The following is a 21923-nucleotide window of genomic DNA, read 5'->3' on the forward strand; positions in this document are numbered from 1 at the left end:
GAATGGGTGCCATCCATGGGCAATGTTTTCAGACCTGGAGCATCGTGGCAATCTCCCGAGGGTTTGAATGGAACTTCCTCTAGGCTCACTAGCAACTTCCTTGCCCTCTTCCACAGGTTTAGGCTCTACCTGCTCTGGCCTCTGTGCGTCCTTCCTTCCAGGCCTCTGGGGGGTTTGTTCCTCATTTACTTAAGAATGACTGCATTTGGAAGATGCACCTAGTGTGAGACTGCTCTGGGACAGTGTGATCTCAGGCAGGGCCTATCTTCTCAAGCCCCCATTCTCTAAGTGACATGTGGGCAGGGCGTCCCCGGGAATGGCTTGTCCTCCCCTGACCTGGCACCAACATGACCTTCAAGCTTCAGCCAAGGCTGGGCTGTGTGCCTTCCTCCATTCTGAACCTCTTCCCACAGCTGACGAGAAGCTCAGCAAGGCGTCTGATGTGGAACCAATCCCCCAACCCTTGGGCTGAAATCCCACATCCTACTCTCTTACCAAAAATAGCACCAGTCAAGAGTAGAGATGTGCCTTTCAGAGTTGGGCTCTCATTTTGGATCTGGGAGTATAAGGCTGAATCCTGTTCTGCCACCAAAGTCTTCAAGGCCTCTTTGGGGCCAATCCAGCTTATAGAACCAGTGTTGTCAATAAGATGAGGGCTCAATCATTAGTTATCTGGATGCAGCGTGCTGGCTAACATTTACACCAGGAGAACTGGTAAAGGTTATAGAAAACTTCTACCTCCCAAAATTTCGTGGTCACATGTATCCATAGATGTCATCAGGCTTTGAACAAATGACTTTGGCCTCTCTGAGTTCCTTACGTGCCTATATTTCAGCATGATTGTCTGTGATAACCTTCTGTGAGTCCTGGGGGGTGGGGGCAAAGACTACTAATCTGTAGTTTTACTGATTCAGGAGCTGAGGCTCAAAGACAAGGTCTGTTGTCACATTCAGTCTCTGATTCAAAGCTCCGCCCATGGCATCCTATGATCTCGGCCCTTCCGGCATCTGCCCTGTGTTGTCTGACTGCCAGGAGGGCTAGATAGTGTATCTGAACTACCAAACATTAGGATCCTGGGACTGTGTCTTTGACCCAAAAGGATGCTTGAAGGTGGGTGACTGTGGAATTGGGGTTCAGAGCCTTGTCCTGCCCTGGGTTTGACACTTGTATCTGGGTCAGTGATTTTGTCTAGAATGGAACAGATATGGACAAACCCCCACTCTGAAGAGGCCTGGGCTGCCGGCCTGGAAGCTTTGCTAGTAAATCCTGGTTCTTGCCTTGTTCTTGCTGGACTGAGCTGACCACTATTGTGGGGCCTTCTGAGGTTCCATCAAGGACAGACATGGTGCTGGGTGGCTGGATAAGGTGACATCTTTTGCACCTGATGAAATGAGCAACTGTTACCACTTGCATGGCCTGAGTAACATGGGTAGTGCAGAATTCTCCTCTCACCATTGGGAACCAATGGAATCCTGCAGATACCTTCAGGACCAGGAAGAGTCAGACATCCAGAACCTTCCAGAAGAGGAGGGTTCTGGACCGATCTGGATGGTGATGATTTGGGCCCAGATGTGCAGGTTTCCAAGGGTTCTGCCCTCATACTGGCCTCTTTAGAAACAAATCTCAACCAGCTGCGTTCTGTCATCCAAGGCTCTGAGCCCAGAAGGCCACTGTGGCTCTGCTTGCCATGCAATCCACTCTGGTCCTTGACAGGCCATTGGCATCAGGAACACTGGTTAGACCCTGGATCCTGAGTCCTTGTCCTAAATGAGGCCAGGCAGGAGAGCGTCGCCTCACAGCAGGGTCACTGCGTCATAAAAGCTGCTCCCTTATTGGCAGTGCCTCATCTATACACTGAAGTGCACAACTCTGGGGTACCATCCCTGCACGGGGACAGGGACTTCTCTTCAGCCCATTTCCAAACAGGATGTTTTGACCAGACACTCCCAGGGTGGCCTGCCTGGCCGCCGGAGTCTGGCCTCTACAGTTCCGGAAGAGTGCATCCTCCAAAAATAACCCAAGTTCTGAACTTGTGCTCAGCCTGATAGAGTGCTCAGTCACTTAGGGGAAGGCTTCTGGGTGACAGGCGTGCTAGAGATGTTCCTCGGGGTCTGATTAAAGATGCTGTGCTTTGGGGGTGTTCTAGTGAGACTGGGGGTTCCTCTGGACAGACCTCCTTCACCATTCCCCAGGCCTGTGCCCAGTCAGCATCTCCAAGGCAGGGATTTGGGTTTCTGCATCACGTAGGTCTCACACACCATCTTCAGTCCTAGAGAATTCCCCACCGCTGTCCTTTGTAATTATTTTTAATAAACAGAACACACACAAAATTTGCATATCAATGAGGCTCTACGGGATGGTGGGGCTCTGTGGTGGTGGTGGGATACTATGTAGTGGCAGTGTGCTGTTGATGGGGTACTGTGTGGTAGTGGGGTACCGTGTTGTGCTGTGTGGTAATGGGGTATCACATGGTGGTGCAGTACCATGCAGTGGAGTACCGTGGCAGGGTACCAAGTGATGGTGAGGCACAGTTGCTATTTTGGTGCATAGACACATGGTATACTGTTTACATCAGCCTAAACACTTCTGTCTCCTCAAACACCTATTATTTCTTTGTGTGTACTATACACGAGTGTCCATGTTTGCGTATGTGCATGCACATGTGCATGCAGATGTGAGTGTGTGGGTATGTGCACGCATGTGGGGTCCAGAGGAAAACATGGGGGTATCTTCCTCAACTGCTCTGTGTCTTGTGTTGGAGACAGGGTCTCTCATCAGTGAGCCCCAGGCATCCTGCCGTCTCAGCTTTCTGAGTGCTGAGATTACAAATGGTCACCTTCGTGCCTGGCTGCTAAAGGGAGGCTGGCAATTGAACTCATGTCCTTATGCCTGCCCTGCAAGCACTTTACCCACTGAGTTATCTCTGGACTTATTCACTTATTTGCACATCTATCTGTCTTGTCTGTCTATCTGTCTGTCTATTTATCTATCTATCATGTGTGTTTGTGTATGTGCATATATATGTACGTTTATAAGCGTGTGTGCATATATCACTGAGGGAGGCCAGATGACTACCTGTGGGAGTCGATTCTGGTGACAAGAGCTCAGGCTGTCAGGCTGAGTGGCAAGTGCTGTCACTGGTGATCCATCTTGCATGCCCTGAGATAAACTTGTTTGGCTGTCACATACAAGTACGATCAGTGGCTAGCTTATTGTACTTAACACATGACAAGTACTAAACTTTTTGCTTGTTTGTTTGTTTGTTTGTTTGTTTTGTTTTTCGAGACAGGGTTTCTCAGTGTATCCCTGGCTGTTCTGGACTTGTTCTGTAGGCCAGGCTGGGCTCAAACTCAGAGATCCACCTGTCTCTGCCTCCTGAGTGCTGGGACTAAAGGTATGCACCATCATTGCCTGCCTTAAGGGCTAACTTCTTTTTTTAAACATTTTATTTAATTTTAATTTATGTGTGTTGGTGTGAGGGTGTCAGATCTTGGAGTTACAGACAGTTGTGAGCTGCCATGTGGGTGCTGGGAATTGAACCTGGGTCCTTTGGAAGAGCAGATAGTGGTCTTAACCACTGAGCCATCTCTCCAGCCCTGGGCTAACTTTTTGTTTGTTTGCTTGTTTTTTGTTTTTTGGTTTTTTCGAGACAGGGTTTCTCTGTGTAGCCTTGGCTGTCCTAGACTCACCTTGTAGACCAGGCTGGCCTCGAACTCACGGTGATCCGCCTGCCTCTGCCTCCTGAGTGCTGGGATTAAAGGCGTGTGCCACCATGCCCGGCAGGGCTAACGTTTTTAATGCCTGGCTATTATTCCATTTGGTATACGAATTACATTTGTGTTGAATGATGTCATTGCAATGATGTGCTATATATATGGTGGTACAGACATATTTTCGACACACAGCTTTCGTTTCCTCCCGAGATACACCCCAGAGCTGCTGGGACCCACAGTAGCTCTGTTTCTCCCTCTTCCCCACAGGATCTGCTTCATAACCCAGCACTGGACACCACATGGAGCTCCCGCCCAGCTCTACTCCCTGGGTTTGCTCTCTTGCCTTCATCTGCCCTCTCTGTCTCTGGCAATTGAGACACAGACACCATGCACCTTACCTGGGCCCTCAGGCCTCAGTTTTCTCTCCCTGAAAGGGTCTGTTGGTTTTTACCAACTTAGCTATTTTGTAAGACATAGGATCTTTTAGAGGGCATAGGACATCAATAGGAGCTAGGACAAGGCTGTTCTTGTGTCACAATACTGCCTCAGCCCCCCCCCCAGAGTACTGGATTTATGCTTGGCTTCAACCATTTTAAGCTTTCTGTCTAGTAGTGTGAGTGTAATTACCCTGTTGTGAGACACCTCTCCAGAGTGTTTTATTTTGTCCAGCTAACACTCAAACCACCAGACACAGCATTTTGCAAGCCTGGTCCTAGAGAGTGACATCCTGTGGAACCCTGCAGCAGAGGCCATATGTGACTGGCTTGTGACACTCAGCACAGCCTTGGGGTTTGTATTCATGCCAGCAGGTGTCAGGACACCCTTCCTAGCATAGGGTGACTGCTGCCCTGTTGTATGGATCAACTCTTGGGCTGCTGTGGCCTCCAGCTGCTGTGATACCAGTGTGAAAAATCCAGCTGCTATGGTACCAGTGTGAAAATCCAGCTGCCGTGATACCAGTGTGAAAATCCTTCTTTGAGCTCTGCTGTCCATGCTGGGGGGAGGGGCTTCTACCCATAAGATAGGCCACAACACCTAGGTCAACTTTAAATTTTCAAGAGGATGTCACACTTCTTCTACGGCGACAGCCCCCTTTTATGACCCTGCCCAGCAAGCACAGAGCTTCCGGTTTCGCGATGTCCTCACCAGCACGTTGCTTTTTGTAAAGTCTAAGTTATATTTATTTATTTGTATGTGAGGACACCTGTGTCATGGCATGCCTGTGGAGGTCAGGGGACAACTTATAGGAGTCGGTTCTACCCTTCTACCATGTTGGTCCTGGGGCAGAACTCGGTCCCCACACTGGGCAGGAAGCAACTTTACCTACGAAGTCATTGCCTCGGTCCTGCTTTGCTCTAGGATTAAAGGCATGAGTCACCACTGTTGGGCTTAAAATATTTTTTTTTGAAATAAAGTTTTTTTTTAATTATGCAAGTACATATGTCTGTACGCCTGAAGCTCACCTGGTCACCTACATGGGACTTTACTTTCAGGGGCTCTGCTGAGTTTCATTGCTCCGGTTCTCTGTCATCATGACCATGCCACACTGATTTGATTGCTAAGGCCTAGCTGCTGTCTGTTTTGAAATGACAAAGAGTGAATCTCCCAATTTTGTCAGTTTTCAAATCCGATTTGGCTCTTAGGGTCATTTGAGAGTCCATATGGGTTTTAAGAGATTGTTTTTCTATCTCTGCAACTTAATAAATACAGTGGGACTCTGCCAGTTCTGTGTGGCCTTTGTGGCAGCCAGGTCTGCAGGGCCTCTGTGGCAGCCAGGTCTGTGTGGCCTCTGTGGCAGCCAGGGCTGCGTGGCCTCTGTGGCAGCCAGGGCTGCATGGCCTCTGTGGCAGCCAGGGCTGCGTGATCTCTGTGACTACTTTGGGTAGTTTGGGCCTCTTATTAAACATGGGAGGTCTTTGAATTTATTTGGCGTCCTGGTTGGGATTATTTGAATGCTGGCATGACTGAAACTGTTTTCATTTCCTTCTTCCTTTTGTTTTTGAACTTTTGAGACACCCTCGTGCAGCCCAGGCTGCCCTTAAGCTTCCTATGCAGCTGGGGATGACTTTAAACTCCTCAATCCTCCTGCCTCCACCTCTCAGTCTCTGGGCTGGCAGGTAGGCTGGCACATGCTTGACTTAATCTCCCTTTCTGGGTTGTTCCTCGGTAGCTGATGATTTTGTGTGTTGCCTGTAGTTGTTTATTGTGGAATCTTCCGAGTGAGGGGGGCTTTAGCAAAACCTGGTTCGAGGCCCTTCCTGTGGACTTTGTGCAGTTCTAGCTCCATCCACTGTGAGCAGCATCTCTCAAGGAGCTGGCTCTTCCCTTGAGCGTCCTTAGTTTGCACTTTTTGTGGTGCTGGAGTCAGATCCAGAACATGTCAAGCAGGTGCCCTATCACTGTGCCCTCTCTAATCTTTTTAAAGCCACCTGAGCCTGAATGTCATCATCATCGTCACTTTCCTGAGCCCGGATTTCCTCACTTAACACAGCGTTTTCTAGTTCTATCCATTTTCCTACACAACTCATAGTTTCATTTTTCTTTATGGCTAAGTAAAATTCCGCTGTGTGTTAGGTACTGTCTCGGCAGTTTCCTTTTCCTTGCAAGTGTGACCCAAGCAGCAGTGGACACAGTTGTGCAAGTGCCTGAGCCAGCATTTGGTGGCAGGTGAGTATATACCAGGCATCTATGGTCCGGCTGCTCACAGACCCTGCCTGAAGCACGTTTGCTAGACAGGGCACAAAGGCTTGGAGGTGCCTGGCCCATAGGGGTAGGGAAAACAAGTTTCTAATATCTTTGCTCTCAGTCTTGTCCCATTCTTGTGTGTCAATACTGGGAAGGAGCGAGGCCTACTCTTAACTGTGCTGCTTCAAGGGGAACAAATGTAAGGCACCCCGGTGACCAGGATCTGTGAACCTGGGTGACACAGGGACTTCCCCAAATTCTCACTTCGTCAGGAGGGGGAGGAACCTACCACCTTCTCTCAGGCATTTCTTCCTGTCACCTGCCATGGGTCACATTGGTCTGCAGCGGAGGCCCCCAGAAGTGGCCACCTTGTGCTGCACTGAGGTCAGGAGAGGTCCAGCACCTGTGGACACCACCCCACCTGTGTGCTTGGCTAGGTGAGGAGTGTCTGAGTGGGGATGCAGGCTTGGGTGCTCTTTAAAAATGACTTTCCCTGCTTCAAAATGAGGCTGGCTTTGAGCCCCAAGCTCCTTCAGGGCTGTCTAAAATTAGCACCCTGGTGACAAGGCCGCGTTTGTCAGGGCCCACAGCTTGCTCAGGGAAGCGGGGAAATGTCAACAGCACAGTTCTGCATCAGCTGGAGGGTTTTTTTTTCCCCACAAGGCCAGGCAAATGGTACTGCTTCAAAGGCCTCTAGAATCCAGTTCCTCAGTGGTTTGTGATTATCCTGTCAGGATCAGAAGGTGCTGGCTTTGTGGTCAGATTCAGGGTAGTTCCCACTCCCGAGCAGCACAGGGGTGGCAGCACTGGCCTGGCCACCTCTGTTTGTGAGGTGTTTTGAGGCCCCCCATATCTCTTTGATGAGCTGAGCAGTGACCCTGGGCTGGAGTGTCCTCTTGGAGGCATTCACACACACACACACACACACACACACACACACACACACACACACACACACACCACAACTTACCCAAAGACTGCAGAAGTGGGCATCAGTTGTTGGGTGTATTGTGTATGGTACATGTGCCTCAGCCAAGCGTATGAAAAGGTGCTATCTCCTGGGAAACGTAGCCTTCATATTGGCTGTGTGGGTGTGGACATGCCTTCCCAGACTCAGCTCTCCCCACATGGGCCTTGATGCTTTTCCTTTATGTGGCTGTGATTAAGTGGCGTGTGTGTGAAGGTCACACATCCAGGGACAGCAGACAAATGGGGCCATTGCTCCTGGGTGAGCCCCAGTTTCTGGAACCCACAATGTTCATTTTGTGGCTTCTAGAAATGTGAGTTTGGAATGTAGCCACTCTGGGTTGGTGCAGGCAAGGCGTGAGCTATGCCAATGACTTCCCACGACGGAAGAGACTTGGGCCTTAAAAATAAGAGCCCAGCTCATGACAGCAGAAGCCATGACTGTGGTCTTATTTGGGAATAAAGGTCCTGGCAGATGAGCCTGAACGAGGGTGTGTGTATAGTTACCATCTCGTTGCACATCTGACAAAACGTCTTGAAGAAGGAAGGGCTGCCAGGCAGTGGTGGCGCACACCTTTAATCCCAGCACTTGGGAGGCAGAGGCAGGCAGATCTCGGAGTTCGAGGCCAGCCTGGTCTACAGAGTGAGTTCTAAGACAGCCAGGGCCATGCAGAGAAACAGATTCTTGAAAAACCAGAAGAAGGCTTTATTTGAATTCAGAGTTTGAAGGTCAGCTCCGCTGTGGTGGGGAAGGTGTGATGGCGGGAGCTTGGGTCAGCTGTCGCATGGCGTCCATGGTCGGGGAACAGAGCGAGCTGCGGACGCTCAGCTGGCTTTTTTCTTTTTATGCATCTGGGAGCTCAGCCATGGAACGGTGCCACCTGCACTCACAGTGAGGCTTACTACTTCAATTAACTCAATCTAGAAACTCTCTCAAACATGTCCAGAGCGTTGTCACCAAGGTGATTCTCAATCTATCGTGTTGGTGGTTAGCATCAACTGTTGGAGTGTTGAGATGTAGTTCTTCAGTGTTAGCATAGGTCCAAAGCCCAACGGCAGAGTCCAGGCTAGAATCGGAAATGACACAGAGTTGGCAGTGGAAGACAGCAGCAGATGCCGAGGGACAGGTGCACGTGGAGCATCACTTCGGCCTTTGCTGCAGAAGAAACCAAGAAGGTGTTTCCTGAGCCTCCAGGCATGGCTCTGCCACACCTTGACATGGAGCTTGTTTCCATTGGTTTAGGCCACCCAGTTTCTGGTCCCTTGCTTCACGCCAGCTGGTCACTCTTGAGGTTTGAGGCGAGGAGGTGGAGATAGTTGAATCCTCCTCCTTCACTTCAAGATTCCCAGAGCAGCTTGTGTGAGCTCTTCTTGAAAAACCCCGCTTCTCAGTGACACTCTGACCAGGCTCAGGACTGCTGGCACCTGGGCAATCTGTGCCTGGGCATCTGCAATCCAAGGTAGCTGTATCTGATCCAAGGCCTTGTCTCTCTAGGTCCGGGCCATCCGGCTATCCTTTGTCGGGGAGTTGGGCTGGGAGCTGCACGTGCCCCGTGCATCCTGTTTGCCAGTGTACCAGGCTGTGATGGCTGCAGGTGCCAAGCACGGTCTTGTCAATGCGGGATACCGTGCCATTGACTCCCTGAGCATCGAGAAAGGTGAGCCCAGGGTCTGTGTGACCCCGGGAAGCCGCCCAAGCCTGAGAAGGCAGGATGGGCCTGTCACTGGTGTCCAGATGGTTGTACCATAAATCCGTGTAGCTTCCAACCTTGTGCACTTTCTCAAACCCTCCTCCCATGTGGGGCCTCAGAAATGATGCTGGGGTCCCTGCACACACCTGGACTCAGAGAGATGAGGTACTGCCTAAATCCAGAAGGAGCAGGCCTTAGTGGGGAGTGGTTGAATTCAGGACTGTGGGCTCCTATAGAGGTTTTTCTTTTCTTTTTGAGCCTCTTAAAAATTTGGTGCTGGAGGTTGAATCCAGAGCCTCACATATGCCTAAGTGAGGGTTTTACCACTAGAGATACCCAGATATCTCCTGGGAAGAAAGGGCTGCTAACAAGTGACCACATTACATCCTTTAAAAGGCAATGGAAGTTCAGAATGGGGTCTGCATCCCCCTGCCCCGCCCCACCCTGCTGGGCAGCTCATTCCACTTTCCAGGTCTATCCCACAGGCCACCCTGGTGGCCCAAGGTACTGGACAGTGAAGACAGAGATTTGGGGACCGGGTAGTGTGGGTTTGGGCAGCACCCACATATATCTTTTAAAGACTTGTTGCGCAGCTCAGCTGGACACTCACTGGCAGCCTCCTTGCCCCACAGGCTATCGACACTGGCATGCAGACCTGAGGCCCGATGACAGTCCCCTGGAGGCAGGATTGGCCTTCACCTGCAAGCTCAAGTCCTCAGTGCCCTTCCTAGGCCGAGAAGCTCTGGAGAAGCAGCGTGCCGCAGGCCTCCACCGACGCCTGGTCTGCCTCACTGTGGAAGAGTGAGTACCCTGGTCCATCGGGTGGTGACTGTTCACGCGGAACGGTGGCGCATACCGTCTCCAGTGAGAGTCTCTGGGACTGGCACGTTCCTCTGGTCTGCCTCCCTTTCACAATAGACCACCGCAGATGGGGAAAGTGTGGCCCAGGAGACCTATCTGTAGCTACAGCGTAAGATCTACATGATTTATATCTGTGTGGGTAAGAGCAGATCTGGTATGCAAATCCAGAACCCTTACGGGCTGAGTGGATCAGAAGTGGGTCAGAGGCTGGAGCACCAGTCCCTTAGGCTTAACCCTCACCGATGAAGGCAGTGGAAGAGAAAGGTGGTACAGCCAGCCTGGTTCCTCAGGGGTGAGTAGAGTCAGGCCTGGTGACTTGGAAGGGTGGACCTACTTACAAGCCGGTGGCCATGTCTCTTTTCAACCATTTCCTGACCCGTTCCAATGAAATTCTTTTGACATAGAGCTATCCCCATCTGTAAATGAGGACCACAGGGTGCCCAAGGCATGGATGCATCCGTGCCCAGTCACACAGTAAAAGGAAAGACCCTTTCTGAGGAGCGTGCCCCTCCGTTCTGCTCAACAAGAAGCAGCTTGGAACATGTCACTGGGAGAGTGCATTATGCTCCAGGTCACTGGGAGAGTTGGGATCCTGGAAGCCTCGGTTCCGTTTGGGCCAGAGCTACAGGCTGGGTAGAGCTGGCAGCCCACAGTGGCACACCTAGGGATTCTCATAGCAACTGTCTCCAGGAGGGGGAGATAGTTTTGGGCTTGTTGCTCTGCAGCTGACAGGCAGGCAGCCTCAAATGTTGCCATTTTGCTCAGAGCGTCAAGTGTGATAACAGGCCATGAGCAGAGCTAGGGTTTGTCATCGTACTGTGGCTTCTCCCTAAGATCTCATCTCCCCGCCCCCGCCCCCCCCCCCCGGGGGCTGCCCAGCTTGGGTGGCAGGGGCCTCTGGGGGAGGGGCACACCTGCCATAGTACCTGAGCCTCTGTGATGCTTCTGAAGGCTAGTGTTTAGCCCCAGAGCAGGAGGCTGACACTTGTCCTGTCCAGGCCCTTCCTTCCTGTCCCTGCAGCTCTTGGCGGCAAGGCACACGGTGGCATGTGCCGCTGCTTTGAGGAGCCTTGTGTGAGTCAGGAGCCTCCATCATCCCACTTTATTCCATGGAGAATGTCCAGAGAGGATACAGGGGACCTCCATCCCGACCCTCCTCATCTGATGGGGTGGCTCTGAGTTGGAGACCCAAGAGGGCATCTAAACTGCCCCGACCCTTGTCATTTTGACAATGTTTGGGCCCAGGAGAATAGTCTGCAAATGACACCAAATGTTACCATGATCTGGACATTGACATTTCTAGGTTTTAATGGGTTTAGCATTTTGAATTTTCAAAAACTTTAGTATTAATATAGTATGTTTACTAAGGAAAACTCCTTTAGGTAAATGTATTATTAAAAGCACACGACCAAAGCACTGTAAAATAAGCACACTTGGCAGTTAAACTAACTAGCTTCAGCATAACCTCTATCAAAACTCTATTGGAGCTGGGTTTGGTGGCACAAGCCTTTAATCCCAGCACTTGGGAGGCAGAGGCAGGCAGGTCACTGTGAGTTGGAGGCCAGCTTAGTCTACAAAGAGAGTCCAGGACAGCCAGGGCTACAAAGAGAAACCCTGTCTCAATAAACCAAAAAAAAAAAAAAAAAAAAAAAGAATCTAGTGGAATTCTTCACTGAACTAGGGGAAAAAAACCCCTGAAATGTATATGAAAACGGAAGACCCAGAGTAACCAAAGCAAACCTGAGCAAAAACCAAAAAATGAGGGCAGCAGCATCATACCTGAGCTCAAATTATACTGCAGAGCCACAGTGACAAAGCCAGCGATGTCCTGGAACAAACATAGACGCTAGACCCTTAGAACAGAGGAGATGCCAGGAAACAAACCGCACAGCTCTTACAGCGACTTGATTCTCAACAAAAGTGTGTCCGAAGCCACTTTAGGGAGAAGCAGCCTCTTCAGTGAGTGGTGCTGGCAAAACTGGACACCCACGTGCAGAAGGACAGAATAGACCCCTGCTTTTTCACCCTACATGACAACAATGCCAAAGTGGATGGGATCTGAACATCACACCAGAAACCCTAAGACCTTCAGAGGAATAGTGAGGGAAGGTGCTTCAAGGTATGAACATGCGTGAGGCCTTGCTGAGCGGGACTCCAGTCATCCAGGAAGTCAGCAAAGAACCGGCGGACGGGCTGCATGAAATAAAAGAGATGCTTCACAGCAAGATCATCTTGCAGAATGAGAGACGTCCTTGCCAGCCGCTCATCTGACAGGGAATAAATACTCAGAATATACAGACAACACCAGCGACAAATTGAACATCAGCCCCACAAATAGTCCAGTGAGGAAGCGGGCAAATGAACTGAGCAGACAGCTGAGAAAGAAGAGAAATGCAAATGGCCAATAAACAGATGAAAAATTGCTCAATGTCTTTAGCTATGAGGGAAATGCAGACCAAGACTATGCTGTTTTTCTCTCTCACCCCAGAGTGGCTGACGCCAGGAAAAGGGATAGCAGCAAACACTGGGAATGTAAGTCACTCTAGCTGTTGAGGCAAAGGGACTTCCACATGATGATGCAGCCATGCCCTCCTACTGTTCCAAAGGGCTCCGAGTCAGCATGCCACAGAAGTGCTTGACAGCCACATTTACACTGCAATGGTGTTCTTACTAGCCAAGAGATAGAATCAGTGTAGGTGTCCACCAATGGATAGATTTTATTTTATTCTTTTGAGACAGGGTTTCATTATGTAGACATGACTGGCCAGGAACTGACTGTGTAGACCAGGCTAGCCTTTAATATGTATTGGGTTGCCTGCCCCTGCCTCCTGAGTTCCAGGATTAAAGGTGTGTGCTACCATGCACAGCCCAATGGATGAATAGTAGAGAAATTGTGATATACATACACGGTGGTGCATTATTTACCCATAAATAAGAATGGAATTGTAGGTTTACTTTGTGTGTGTGTGTGTGTGTGTGTGTGTGTGTGTGCGCGCACGCACCTGCCACATGTGTGTAGGTGTCCATGGAGGTCAGGTGTCAGGTTCCCTAGTTACAGGCGGATGTGAGCTACTGGGAATTGAACTTGGGTCTTCTGGAAGATCAGCAACGGCTCTTAAACTGTTAAGCCATCTCTCCAACTTTTAAAAAATTATTTATTTAATTTATTTAATTTATTTTTTTGAGACAGGGTATCACTACGTAGCTTCTCCATGTGGCCCAAGCTATCCTTGAACTCACCAAGCTCTGCCTACTTCTACCTCCTAAGTTTTGGGATTAAAGGTGTGTGCCACCACACTCAGCTTGTTTTATTTATTTGTTTGTTTATTTATTTATTTATTTATTTATTTATTTATTTATTTTGTGTATTATGCATGCATATGGGTATGTGTGCTCATATGTTTATATGCAGAGTCCAGTGGAGGACATCAGGTGTCTTCTGTAACTGTCCATCTTATTGTCTTGAGACATATATATGCACACACACACACACACACACACACACACACACACACACGACATGAAACATGAAAATAGAAGGGGGAGGGACAATGTGAGTTGGGAAATGGGACAAGAGAAGGCATCTGGGTGAATATATGTGCGTATGATGATTTCACAATGATTAGAGTATTTTTCTTTTCAAAAGAATTTATTTTATTTATGTGTGTGTGTGTGTGTCTGTGTGAGTGGATGCTAGATTTCTACTAATCCCCCCACTCACCTCTTCCTGTTCCCTGTGCCCCCCCCCAGGTCAGGTGTTGGGCTACTGGAGGCCTGCAAGGTCATGGTGGGGTAGCTATACCAATGTGGGGCATGCGGTCATGCAGGCACAGTCCAGTTGCCTCGTTTTTCTAGGCTGTGTTCCCACCAGCCTGGGGTTCCAACCATCTTCTTTCTTCTTCCAGGGAGGTGCCTATGTTTGGCCTGGAAGCCATCTGGAGAAACGGCCAGGTGGTGGGCCATGTCCGGAGGGCTGACTTTGGGTTCACCATCAACAAGACCATAGCCTATGGCTACATCCGAGACCCCAGTGGTGGGCCGGTGAGCAAGCCCCATTCCGGTTCCCGGTTCCTTCCCAGGCTTTCCACCAGATCCTCAGAGCCTGGGTGTGCTGGGAAGCCAGTGAGGGTAGATGGGAGCCCAGGCCTAGGCTCCAGCAGTCTTGCCTGTTTTTCTCTTTCATCTCTGAAAGAAACCGCCTGGGACAGCCCAAGCTGAACTTGAGACTTCTTCTTGCCCTGTGACCGTGGGCCAGGGGTTTCTCTAAGAGCCACAGCTTTCCTTATAGGATGGACACAGGCTAAGACCACCACTCTGGGGGAACTTGATTGACAGTGATCAAGCACTGCAAACCAGCCCAGGACCTTTGGGGGGGTTACACGGGACTTTCTTCAACACTGAGCGGCCACAGCCTGGGTCCCAGCCAAGGTGAAATGAGCAGTTCATTTACTGGTGCCCAGGCTTGGTGGCTAGGGGAGATCCTACAGCCTTTGCTTCCAAAGCACATTGGGTTTCTGGTAATCAGAGCCCAGGAGGCCTAGCACAAATCCCACACAGACACGGAAGGCGATCAAAGGAGTGAGTGGCTGATGTCCCGCTGCTGTGAGCAAGCTTCTAGAATATTCATGCCATGAGAGTGGGCAGATGCAGAAACACCTTAAAACGCCCCCCCCAGCCCCCTATCTATCACTGCTGTGCTGAGATAATCCACATTTCTAAGTAAGACTAAAGAGCCTGTAGGGAGTTTTGTGGCTCATGGGTGTTTATCAGCTGGGCTGGGGAGTCCCAGAACACCTGCCTTTCCTCTGCCGAAATCCACCAGTGCCCCAGCTGTGTAGGGCAGGGCACAACAGAGGCCTCACCCTGAGGGTCGGTGGCTTAAAAGGTGTGTTGCCTTTTTTTCTTTTTGTCTCCTTTCTTTCTTTCTTTCTTTCTTTCTTTCTTTCTAATTTTTATGCCTTTTTCCTTTTGTCTCCTTCCTTTCTTCCTTCCTCTCTTCTTTCTTTCTTTCTTTCTTTCTTTCTTTCTTTCTTTCTTATTTTTATACCTTTTTCTTTTTTATCCAGTCCTAAGCCACTTGGAATGAGGGGAGAACAAGTTCCAGGCCCCCCAGCCTGGATCTGGAGTTCTCACTGTCCACAAAAGACCCAGCACCTTGGGTGGCCTAGGACTGTTCCTCCCTTCAGGACAGTAGAATGTCAGGCTACAGCCTGAGGAACACCTGCTCCCAGGGCTGACAGCTCCAGAGGGCTTGCCGAGAAGGAGCCAGATGTGGGTTGGAGGGGAGCCTCAGGGGCCACGCTGTCCAGTAAGCTGTCCGTTCACCCTGTCCCTCAGGAGAACATGTCTGGCTCCTGCCCTGTAGCAATTATGTATTTGTCTGGCTCCAAAATCCATCTAGGCTCCTGCTTGAGCCCTGTCTTCCCAGGGAGCTGGGAACAGGTCATGGGAACAGGTCACACAGAGGAAGAAGAGGTCTTGCTGGCTACTGGACGTGGCCTTTGATGGACTCAGATATTCCTGTCAGGCGCATGGACACAGGCCATATGATCTACTGTCCTTGGGAGCTTGCTGTCTCAGGGAATGGGCTTGGCACAGGGGTCCGTTTTTAGTGAGGTAGAAGCAGGGAACCCTAGACCACCCCCACCTCACCCCCCCCATAACAACTGAGTGACCCTGACTACCCTCTGTTCCTAGGTGTCTTTGGACTTTGTGAAGAGTGGAGAGTATGCCTTGGAAAGAATGGGGGTCACCTATGCTGCCCAGGTGCACCTGAAGTCTCCTTTTGACCCTGACAACAAGCGGGTGAAGGGAATCTACTGATGGGCAGCAGGATGGAGGCTCAGGCCTTTGGGAACTGCCACATCTCCCACTCTGCATGCGGACACCTGCACTGCACAAACAGCCCTGGACACAGGCAAAACACAGACTTCCCCACCCTAAGCCTCCGTCTGGTTCTGTTAACCACTGCCGCTCCTAACCAGGACTGGATGGACCACACTGTGTTCCTCCTGCTTATGGACCACACAGTGGTCCCCAATCCACCCCAGTCCTCCCAAGGTGCATCCTGCAGATGTCTTGGCTTAAAGTTGCTGTGAATATCTCAAGTGTCTGGTTAACTCAGAGTAGGAGACATAAAGCAAGCCGACTTCCCCTCTCTTCCTCACTCAGCTGCCTGGCAATGGGTAGACAAAGCACTTGAAGAGTAGTGAATCAGGGGCGAGTGAGCAGGGATTGACGTGTAATGTCTGCCACAGGTATAGGGTGGAGGGCACAGGGACAGGTGCTAGGCTGGTGCAGTCCTTCCTCAGGCCCAGACAGGAGCGGAGTAGAGAAAAAGCCTTGTGAGAGTCAGTAGCCCGAGACCTGGAAAGGTGGGCATGTGCCATAGGATTCGGATCAGGAGCCTCCTTTACTCACACAGAAGTGCCAGCCTCTGCCTCAATTTCCCCTAAATGGCTCATGGACTCCCACCTCCATCGCAGACATGTGGCTTCCTGCTCAGCCTGTGCTGAGAGGACTACTCCTGCTCAGCTCTATAAGATGGGGTGGCTCCTTCTCCCGGCCTGTGTAACCATCCACACGTGCCTGCATGTCAGGAGTGACCCTGGATCTCCTTCCTGCGTGAATGCCCATCACTTTTCTGTAGATCCAGTCTACTTCCTCTTCCTCCTGCCCTGACTGAGAGATTAGGATGTGGTGGCTGCCCAAACAAAGGTTGTCATGCAGTCTTAACAGTCCATGCCTTGTGGTCTAGGAGAGCATGTGGCGGATACTGTGGTAGTATGGAGCTGGGTCCCCTACACCCAAAGAAGGCGGCAGAGGGGGAGAACTGGCCACTGCTGTCCTGGGTGGGCTCTGAATCCTCTCAGGCTTACACACACCACACACTGAGCTGGAAAAGGTCAAGTTAATAAAACGGAAACCAAGGGAAGATGTGTGGGGTGTAGCTGGCCTTTCAAAAGCGGATCTGGTCCCCTGGGTCTGGGGAAAGGCTGAAGGCGGGAGGGTGTGGAGGAGCCTCTGGATGGCTGAAGGAACACCTGTGGCCTCTCGGGACCACAGAGCTGGCTCTTGGATGACCTGAGTTTTGTGGAGCCAGAGGAAAGAAGAGGGAGTAGTGAGGAGAAAGGAAGGGGGAGAGAGGGAGGGGTGGGGGATGGGGACACAGGGGGAGGTAAGTGGAGTAGGGAGGGGGAGGGAGAAGAGGGCAAGGGAGCGAGGAAAAGGAGAGGGAAAGCCTCAGCGCCACTGCCCAGCCTTCTCCCCCCCCTCCCCTCCCCCATTCTGGTTGTGTAGTCTGGCCAAGACCCCTGGGTTGGGCCAACGACCATATACAGCTCACAACCTGTCCTTGGGGACAGCTCAGGACAAGGGAGGTCTGAGTGCTTTTCCAGCCTACCTCATTTCTCCCAGGCTTTGCATGCCTTTCCCATGCCTGCCTCCCCCATGCACAGTCCTTGGAAGGGTGTTGGGCCTCTGAGTGAGAGCAGCTGTCAAGAATCCCCTCTCAAGCTCACCTGCTCATCTGGAAGGTCCCCGGAGAACCTTGGCCCAGGGCATCTCATCCTGCATGCATCACAGAGGCCTCAGGCCTGGCTTCCCTCACTGCTAATCTGGAGGCACATTTCACAGCTATATTTTAAAACTTTTTTTTCCCCTGGAAAATCAAGCACCATGGGCTCCCACTGTGGCTGAGCACTGTCTATCAGAAACCACTGGAAAACTGATGTGAAAATGCCTCAAGTGTGGAGAGCAGAGTGTCGCCGGCAGTGGAGGGAGAGGAAAGGGGTCTTGGTCCCCTCAGATGCCTCACTGAGACACAACAGTGTTGGGGTTCAGAGGTTTCTGGGTGGAGCTGTCATTGTGGAGGAGGGAGACAGGCTGCCTTTTGCCCAGCCGTTTTCCATGTACACACACAGGCTTGCTGCCCCTGTTTTCTTCACGGCTGGAGTGAGGACTTGTGGGTAAGGTGCTTGGCATGTACGCGTGAGGACCTGAGTGTGGGAACCAGGTGTGCTGGCACAATTCTGTAACTCTAGCAGCGAGGGTTGGGGAGAACTCAGGTCTCCAGAACCTGCCGGCCACCCAGCTTAGCTACTCAGTGAGATCCAGGTTTAATGAGTGTTCTGGCCGGTCTTGTGTGTCAACTTGACCCAAGCTGAAGTCATCATAGACGGAGGAGCCCCAGCTGAGGAAATGCCTCCATGAGATCCAGCTGCAGGGCATTTTCTCAATTAGTGATCAATGGGGAGAGGACCCAGGCCATGGTGGGTGGTGACTTCCCTGGGCTGGTGGTCCTGGAATGTAAGAAACAGGCTGAGGAAGCCATGGGGAGCAAGCCTGTAAGCAGAACCCTCCATGGCCTCTGCATCAGCTCCTGCCTCCAGGTTCCTGCCTGCATGAGTGCCTGTCCTGACTTCCTCCAGTGATGGGCTATGATCTGGAAGCATGAGCCAAATAAACCCTTTCTACCCCAACTTGCATTTTGATCACGGAGTCTCATCATAGCAACAGAAACCGTAACTAAGACAAATCAGAGATTGTATCTCAAACAATAAGGATAAAGGTGGCAGAAGAAGACAGGTGACAGCAACCTCTGGTCTTTGTACGTATGGATACACATGTGCTTGAACACCCATGTATAAGTGCACACAGAGAGAGATGGCTTGGTCACTAAAGGTTAGGCAAACATCTAAAAATGTAAGAGAATGCCTGTATTAGACCAAGGCCAGCATACTACGCCACACGCCTCCCAGTGGAGTCGGGGAGGGTCCTCTGGCAGAGTGAGATGCCCAGACTCGGGCCTTGGTAGCAAAATGTCCAGTCACTTCCAGTTTCTTCCCTCCCACACATCCCAGAGGCTTCCTACGCATAGTACTGGCACCAGGCCATGTCCCTTTAGCCTGCATGGAAAACAGCAGAAACGTTCAGAAAGGAGTGAGGCACAGCAGGTGGCAGGCAGCAAGCCACTCATGTGCCATACCCCTGAGGTAGGCCTCACCGACATGCTACATGCCCTAGGTGGTATCTCAACCACCCACCCTGCAGAGGGGACTGACAGATAGGACTATCCCACTCTGCCTCAGCTCAGAAACTCTGCCTGGAGGACCAACCATTCCCCCTGGAGTTCCATCCAGCCTGGGTGAGCTTGTCCATTCATCTTGCCTCTACCCCAAGGGGGCCAAGGACAGCCCCTGAGTCCTGCCCTGTAACTCTTGAGGTTAGGGGAGAAAAGGCAATTAAGAGGTTCTGCATCTCTGGGAGGTGAGCTGGACAAAGCCCACAGGTGCTCCAGGCCCAACCTAACTTGGGGGGAGGGAACCAGGCTGTCCTTGGGCTGCGGTGAGAGGCAAATGTGGGCATCTGTGAAGGGCGTCAGAAGAAGGCTAAACCAAGCTGTTGCCCTCATTCATCAGGTGTCCATCCTGTCAAGATGTAAAATGGCCAGTGCGCTCCCTGGCCTCATGCTGTCGCAGCCACTCCTGGCCAGCTGTGGATCCAGTCTAGTCAAATAGTGCTGAACACCCAGCATGTGGCCCCTTCCACCTTGGGTCACCTCCCACTGCCCTCCTCACTCTCCCCTGTCTTCAGTGTAAACGTGCTGAGTATCTGAACACCAAACTCGGGCTGCCTGGGCACTGGGCCTTCCAGCATCCTCCACCGAAGACCCGATGGTGCTCTGCCTGTGAGTCGGCACTTCGCATGGCTAGCCAGGGTCTTAGGTTCCCACTAGCAAGCACGTTCCAGCCAACTGAAGGGGCTTTGGACAACTGGCCATCCGAGGAGCCTCTGTGTGTGCAAGCTTACATGTTTTAGGGGGTCGCTACAGTTTGTAGGATGCCACCAGTTCTGCACTGGAGGAGAAGTCTCCACCTTCTGCGTCATAAGTAGTAAGTGCTCCCCTAGCCTCCAAGACAATAATCCCAATCTGTTCCCTACAATGATGGGAGGCTGTGTGGATGCCCCATCCAATGTGGCCGCCAGGAATTGCGTACTGTTGATGAGCCCGATGTGAGAAAATGACACCAGAAAGGGAACTGTAAATATTTCAGTGTGTGTGTGTGTGTGTGTGTGTGTGTGTGTGTGTGTGTGTGTGTGTGCACTTATGTACATAGAGCATAGAGGCTAGCGGTCAAGCTTGCATTTTGCTCTTCAGATATCTACCTTGTTGACAGGGCCTCTCCCTGGAAACTGAGGCTCATTGGGTAAGCACGGCTGACACGTCAGCAAGCCTCGCGGATGCCTCACCCCACCCCACAGTGCTGGGACTATGAACATGCACCTTCACATGGGTCCTGGGCATTGAAGTCAGGTCTGCATGCTCGTATGACAATGGTTTTTATCAACAGAGCTGTGTCCCTACCCAACCTCCGTCTCAGCTTTGAGACAGAGCATCATGCAGACCAAGCTGGCCTTGAACTTGTGTAGCCAAGGATGGCCTTGAAGCTTTGATCCTCCGTCTCTTCCTCCCAAATGCTGGGGTGACAGGTGAGCTTGTGTAGCTGTGCCCAGTTTTATGTGACTCTAGAGACAGAAGCCAGGGGTGTGGGCTTGGTGAACTGAGCCACATCCTTAGTCCTGGTGCATATCATTTTAAAACAAATTAATCTAAATAATAATTAAATAGCTACTGAGACAGAGGGCTACTGGATAGCACTGTCTGGGAACAGTTCAAGGCCAGCTCATGCTAGCCTTTTCCTTGGCCTGGGGGCACCCTGCTTGTACCCAAGGCCCTCTCAACACTGATTTAGACCAGCACATCCCATCCTCTTCTGGAAGGCTGGAGAGCCCTCTGCTCCAGGGGCTACCCAAGCCCCGCGAGGGAAAGTAATACACCCAGCAGAAGTAGGAATAGCTCATACTCAGGCTTTTTTTTTTTTTTTACCACCGCGATGCAGAAGAGGGGTGGTTCTGGAAACTGCCTTTGGCTTAGAGCATATTGGAGGGACATGGTCTCAACAGCCTGTTACCCTATGTCCTCGTGTTCAATTCTCATAGGCTCACTCAGGACTCCTGCTTGGAAAATAAAGATATGAAGGCTGGGAGCCTAGATGCTGGTGTCAGACAGACTTTCTGGGGTCCACAGCTCACTATGGGGACCTCGTCATCTAACCCCAGGGCTCTGAACCTCGGTATCCTCATTTGTCTAGGGAAGAGACATAGCAAGTCCTTAAAGGGTTGGGTAACCTCACATGCCCCAACTAGCAGTCATAACAACAGCCTCGTCACCCTGGTGAGGCCTGTTGTGACAGAAACAGCAGATAACCTCCTTGGAGAAACAGCACGGACACCCGAGAAGGGAAGCAGGGGACAGTGGGGCTGGGCAGGCCACGTGGGCAGCAGGCAGGTCCTCTGTGGTTCTTGAGCAAGGTGCTAACTGAAGAGCCAGGAAAACGGAGGTTTTCCTGGTGGTTGGCACAGCACTAGGAGTAGGGTAGCTGTGCTGAAGGCCAGGCTCCTCAGCGCTCCGTGAGCCTTTCTTGTACTCTCTGGCTCTAGGCTACTCAGGCGGCCATCGCAGAAAGGCACAGCCATGGAGACCTCCTGCCTCCCTATCTCTGAGGCTGTACAAATGACGAAGGGCCAAGCGCTGCTCTGGGCTGTCAGGCCTGGCATTTCACACCGATTACGCCCATGACTTACGGGCGCCTGGAGCCATGATTCATATCACAAGGCACAGAGAGTCCGGGCACTCTCGCTCCCCAGTAATAAAGTGCCTTGCAGAAGGCGAGGCGGTGCTTGGCTAATGTCGGAGGTGCGGGTGTGTGTAAGGGACATGAGGATCATCCATCACCCTTCCTGTCCGAAGGAGCCTGGCCTGTATTTTGCTGAAACTGCTAAAAAAGAGCCCTTCCAAAGCCATCAAAGAGCTGAGCTGGCCCTTAAACAAGAGACTGAGGGAGAGGAGTCAGGGAGGTAGAGGTGACGAGAATTACAGAAGCAGACCTCAGTACAGGGGGTGACATGTGTGACACTAGAGAGCCCAGAAGGGCTCAGCACAGGG

General features: G+C 51.3%; 1 protein-coding gene across 1 annotated transcript in view; it reads left to right on the top strand.

The window, feature by feature from the left end:
- SARDH (sarcosine dehydrogenase) overlaps positions 1-16023 on the top strand; it is a 62290-nt gene extending 46267 nt beyond the window's left edge. Inside the window, exons 18-21 of the mRNA XM_084799133.1 lie at positions 8860-9022; positions 9688-9856; positions 13822-13957; positions 15614-16023. Of these exons, the coding sequence (XP_084655259.1) occupies positions 8860-9022; positions 9688-9856; positions 13822-13957; positions 15614-15739 (594 nt within the window). The 3' untranslated portion in view covers positions 15740-16023. The remainder of the gene's footprint in view (positions 1-8859; positions 9023-9687; positions 9857-13821; positions 13958-15613) is intronic.
- Positions 16024-21923: the final 5900 nt, after the last annotated feature.

This window comes from Acomys minous (genome assembly GCF_964271855.1).
Source record: "Acomys minous genome assembly, chromosome: 10".
NCBI classification, from domain to species: Eukaryota; Metazoa; Chordata; class Mammalia; order Rodentia; family Muridae; genus Acomys; species Acomys minous.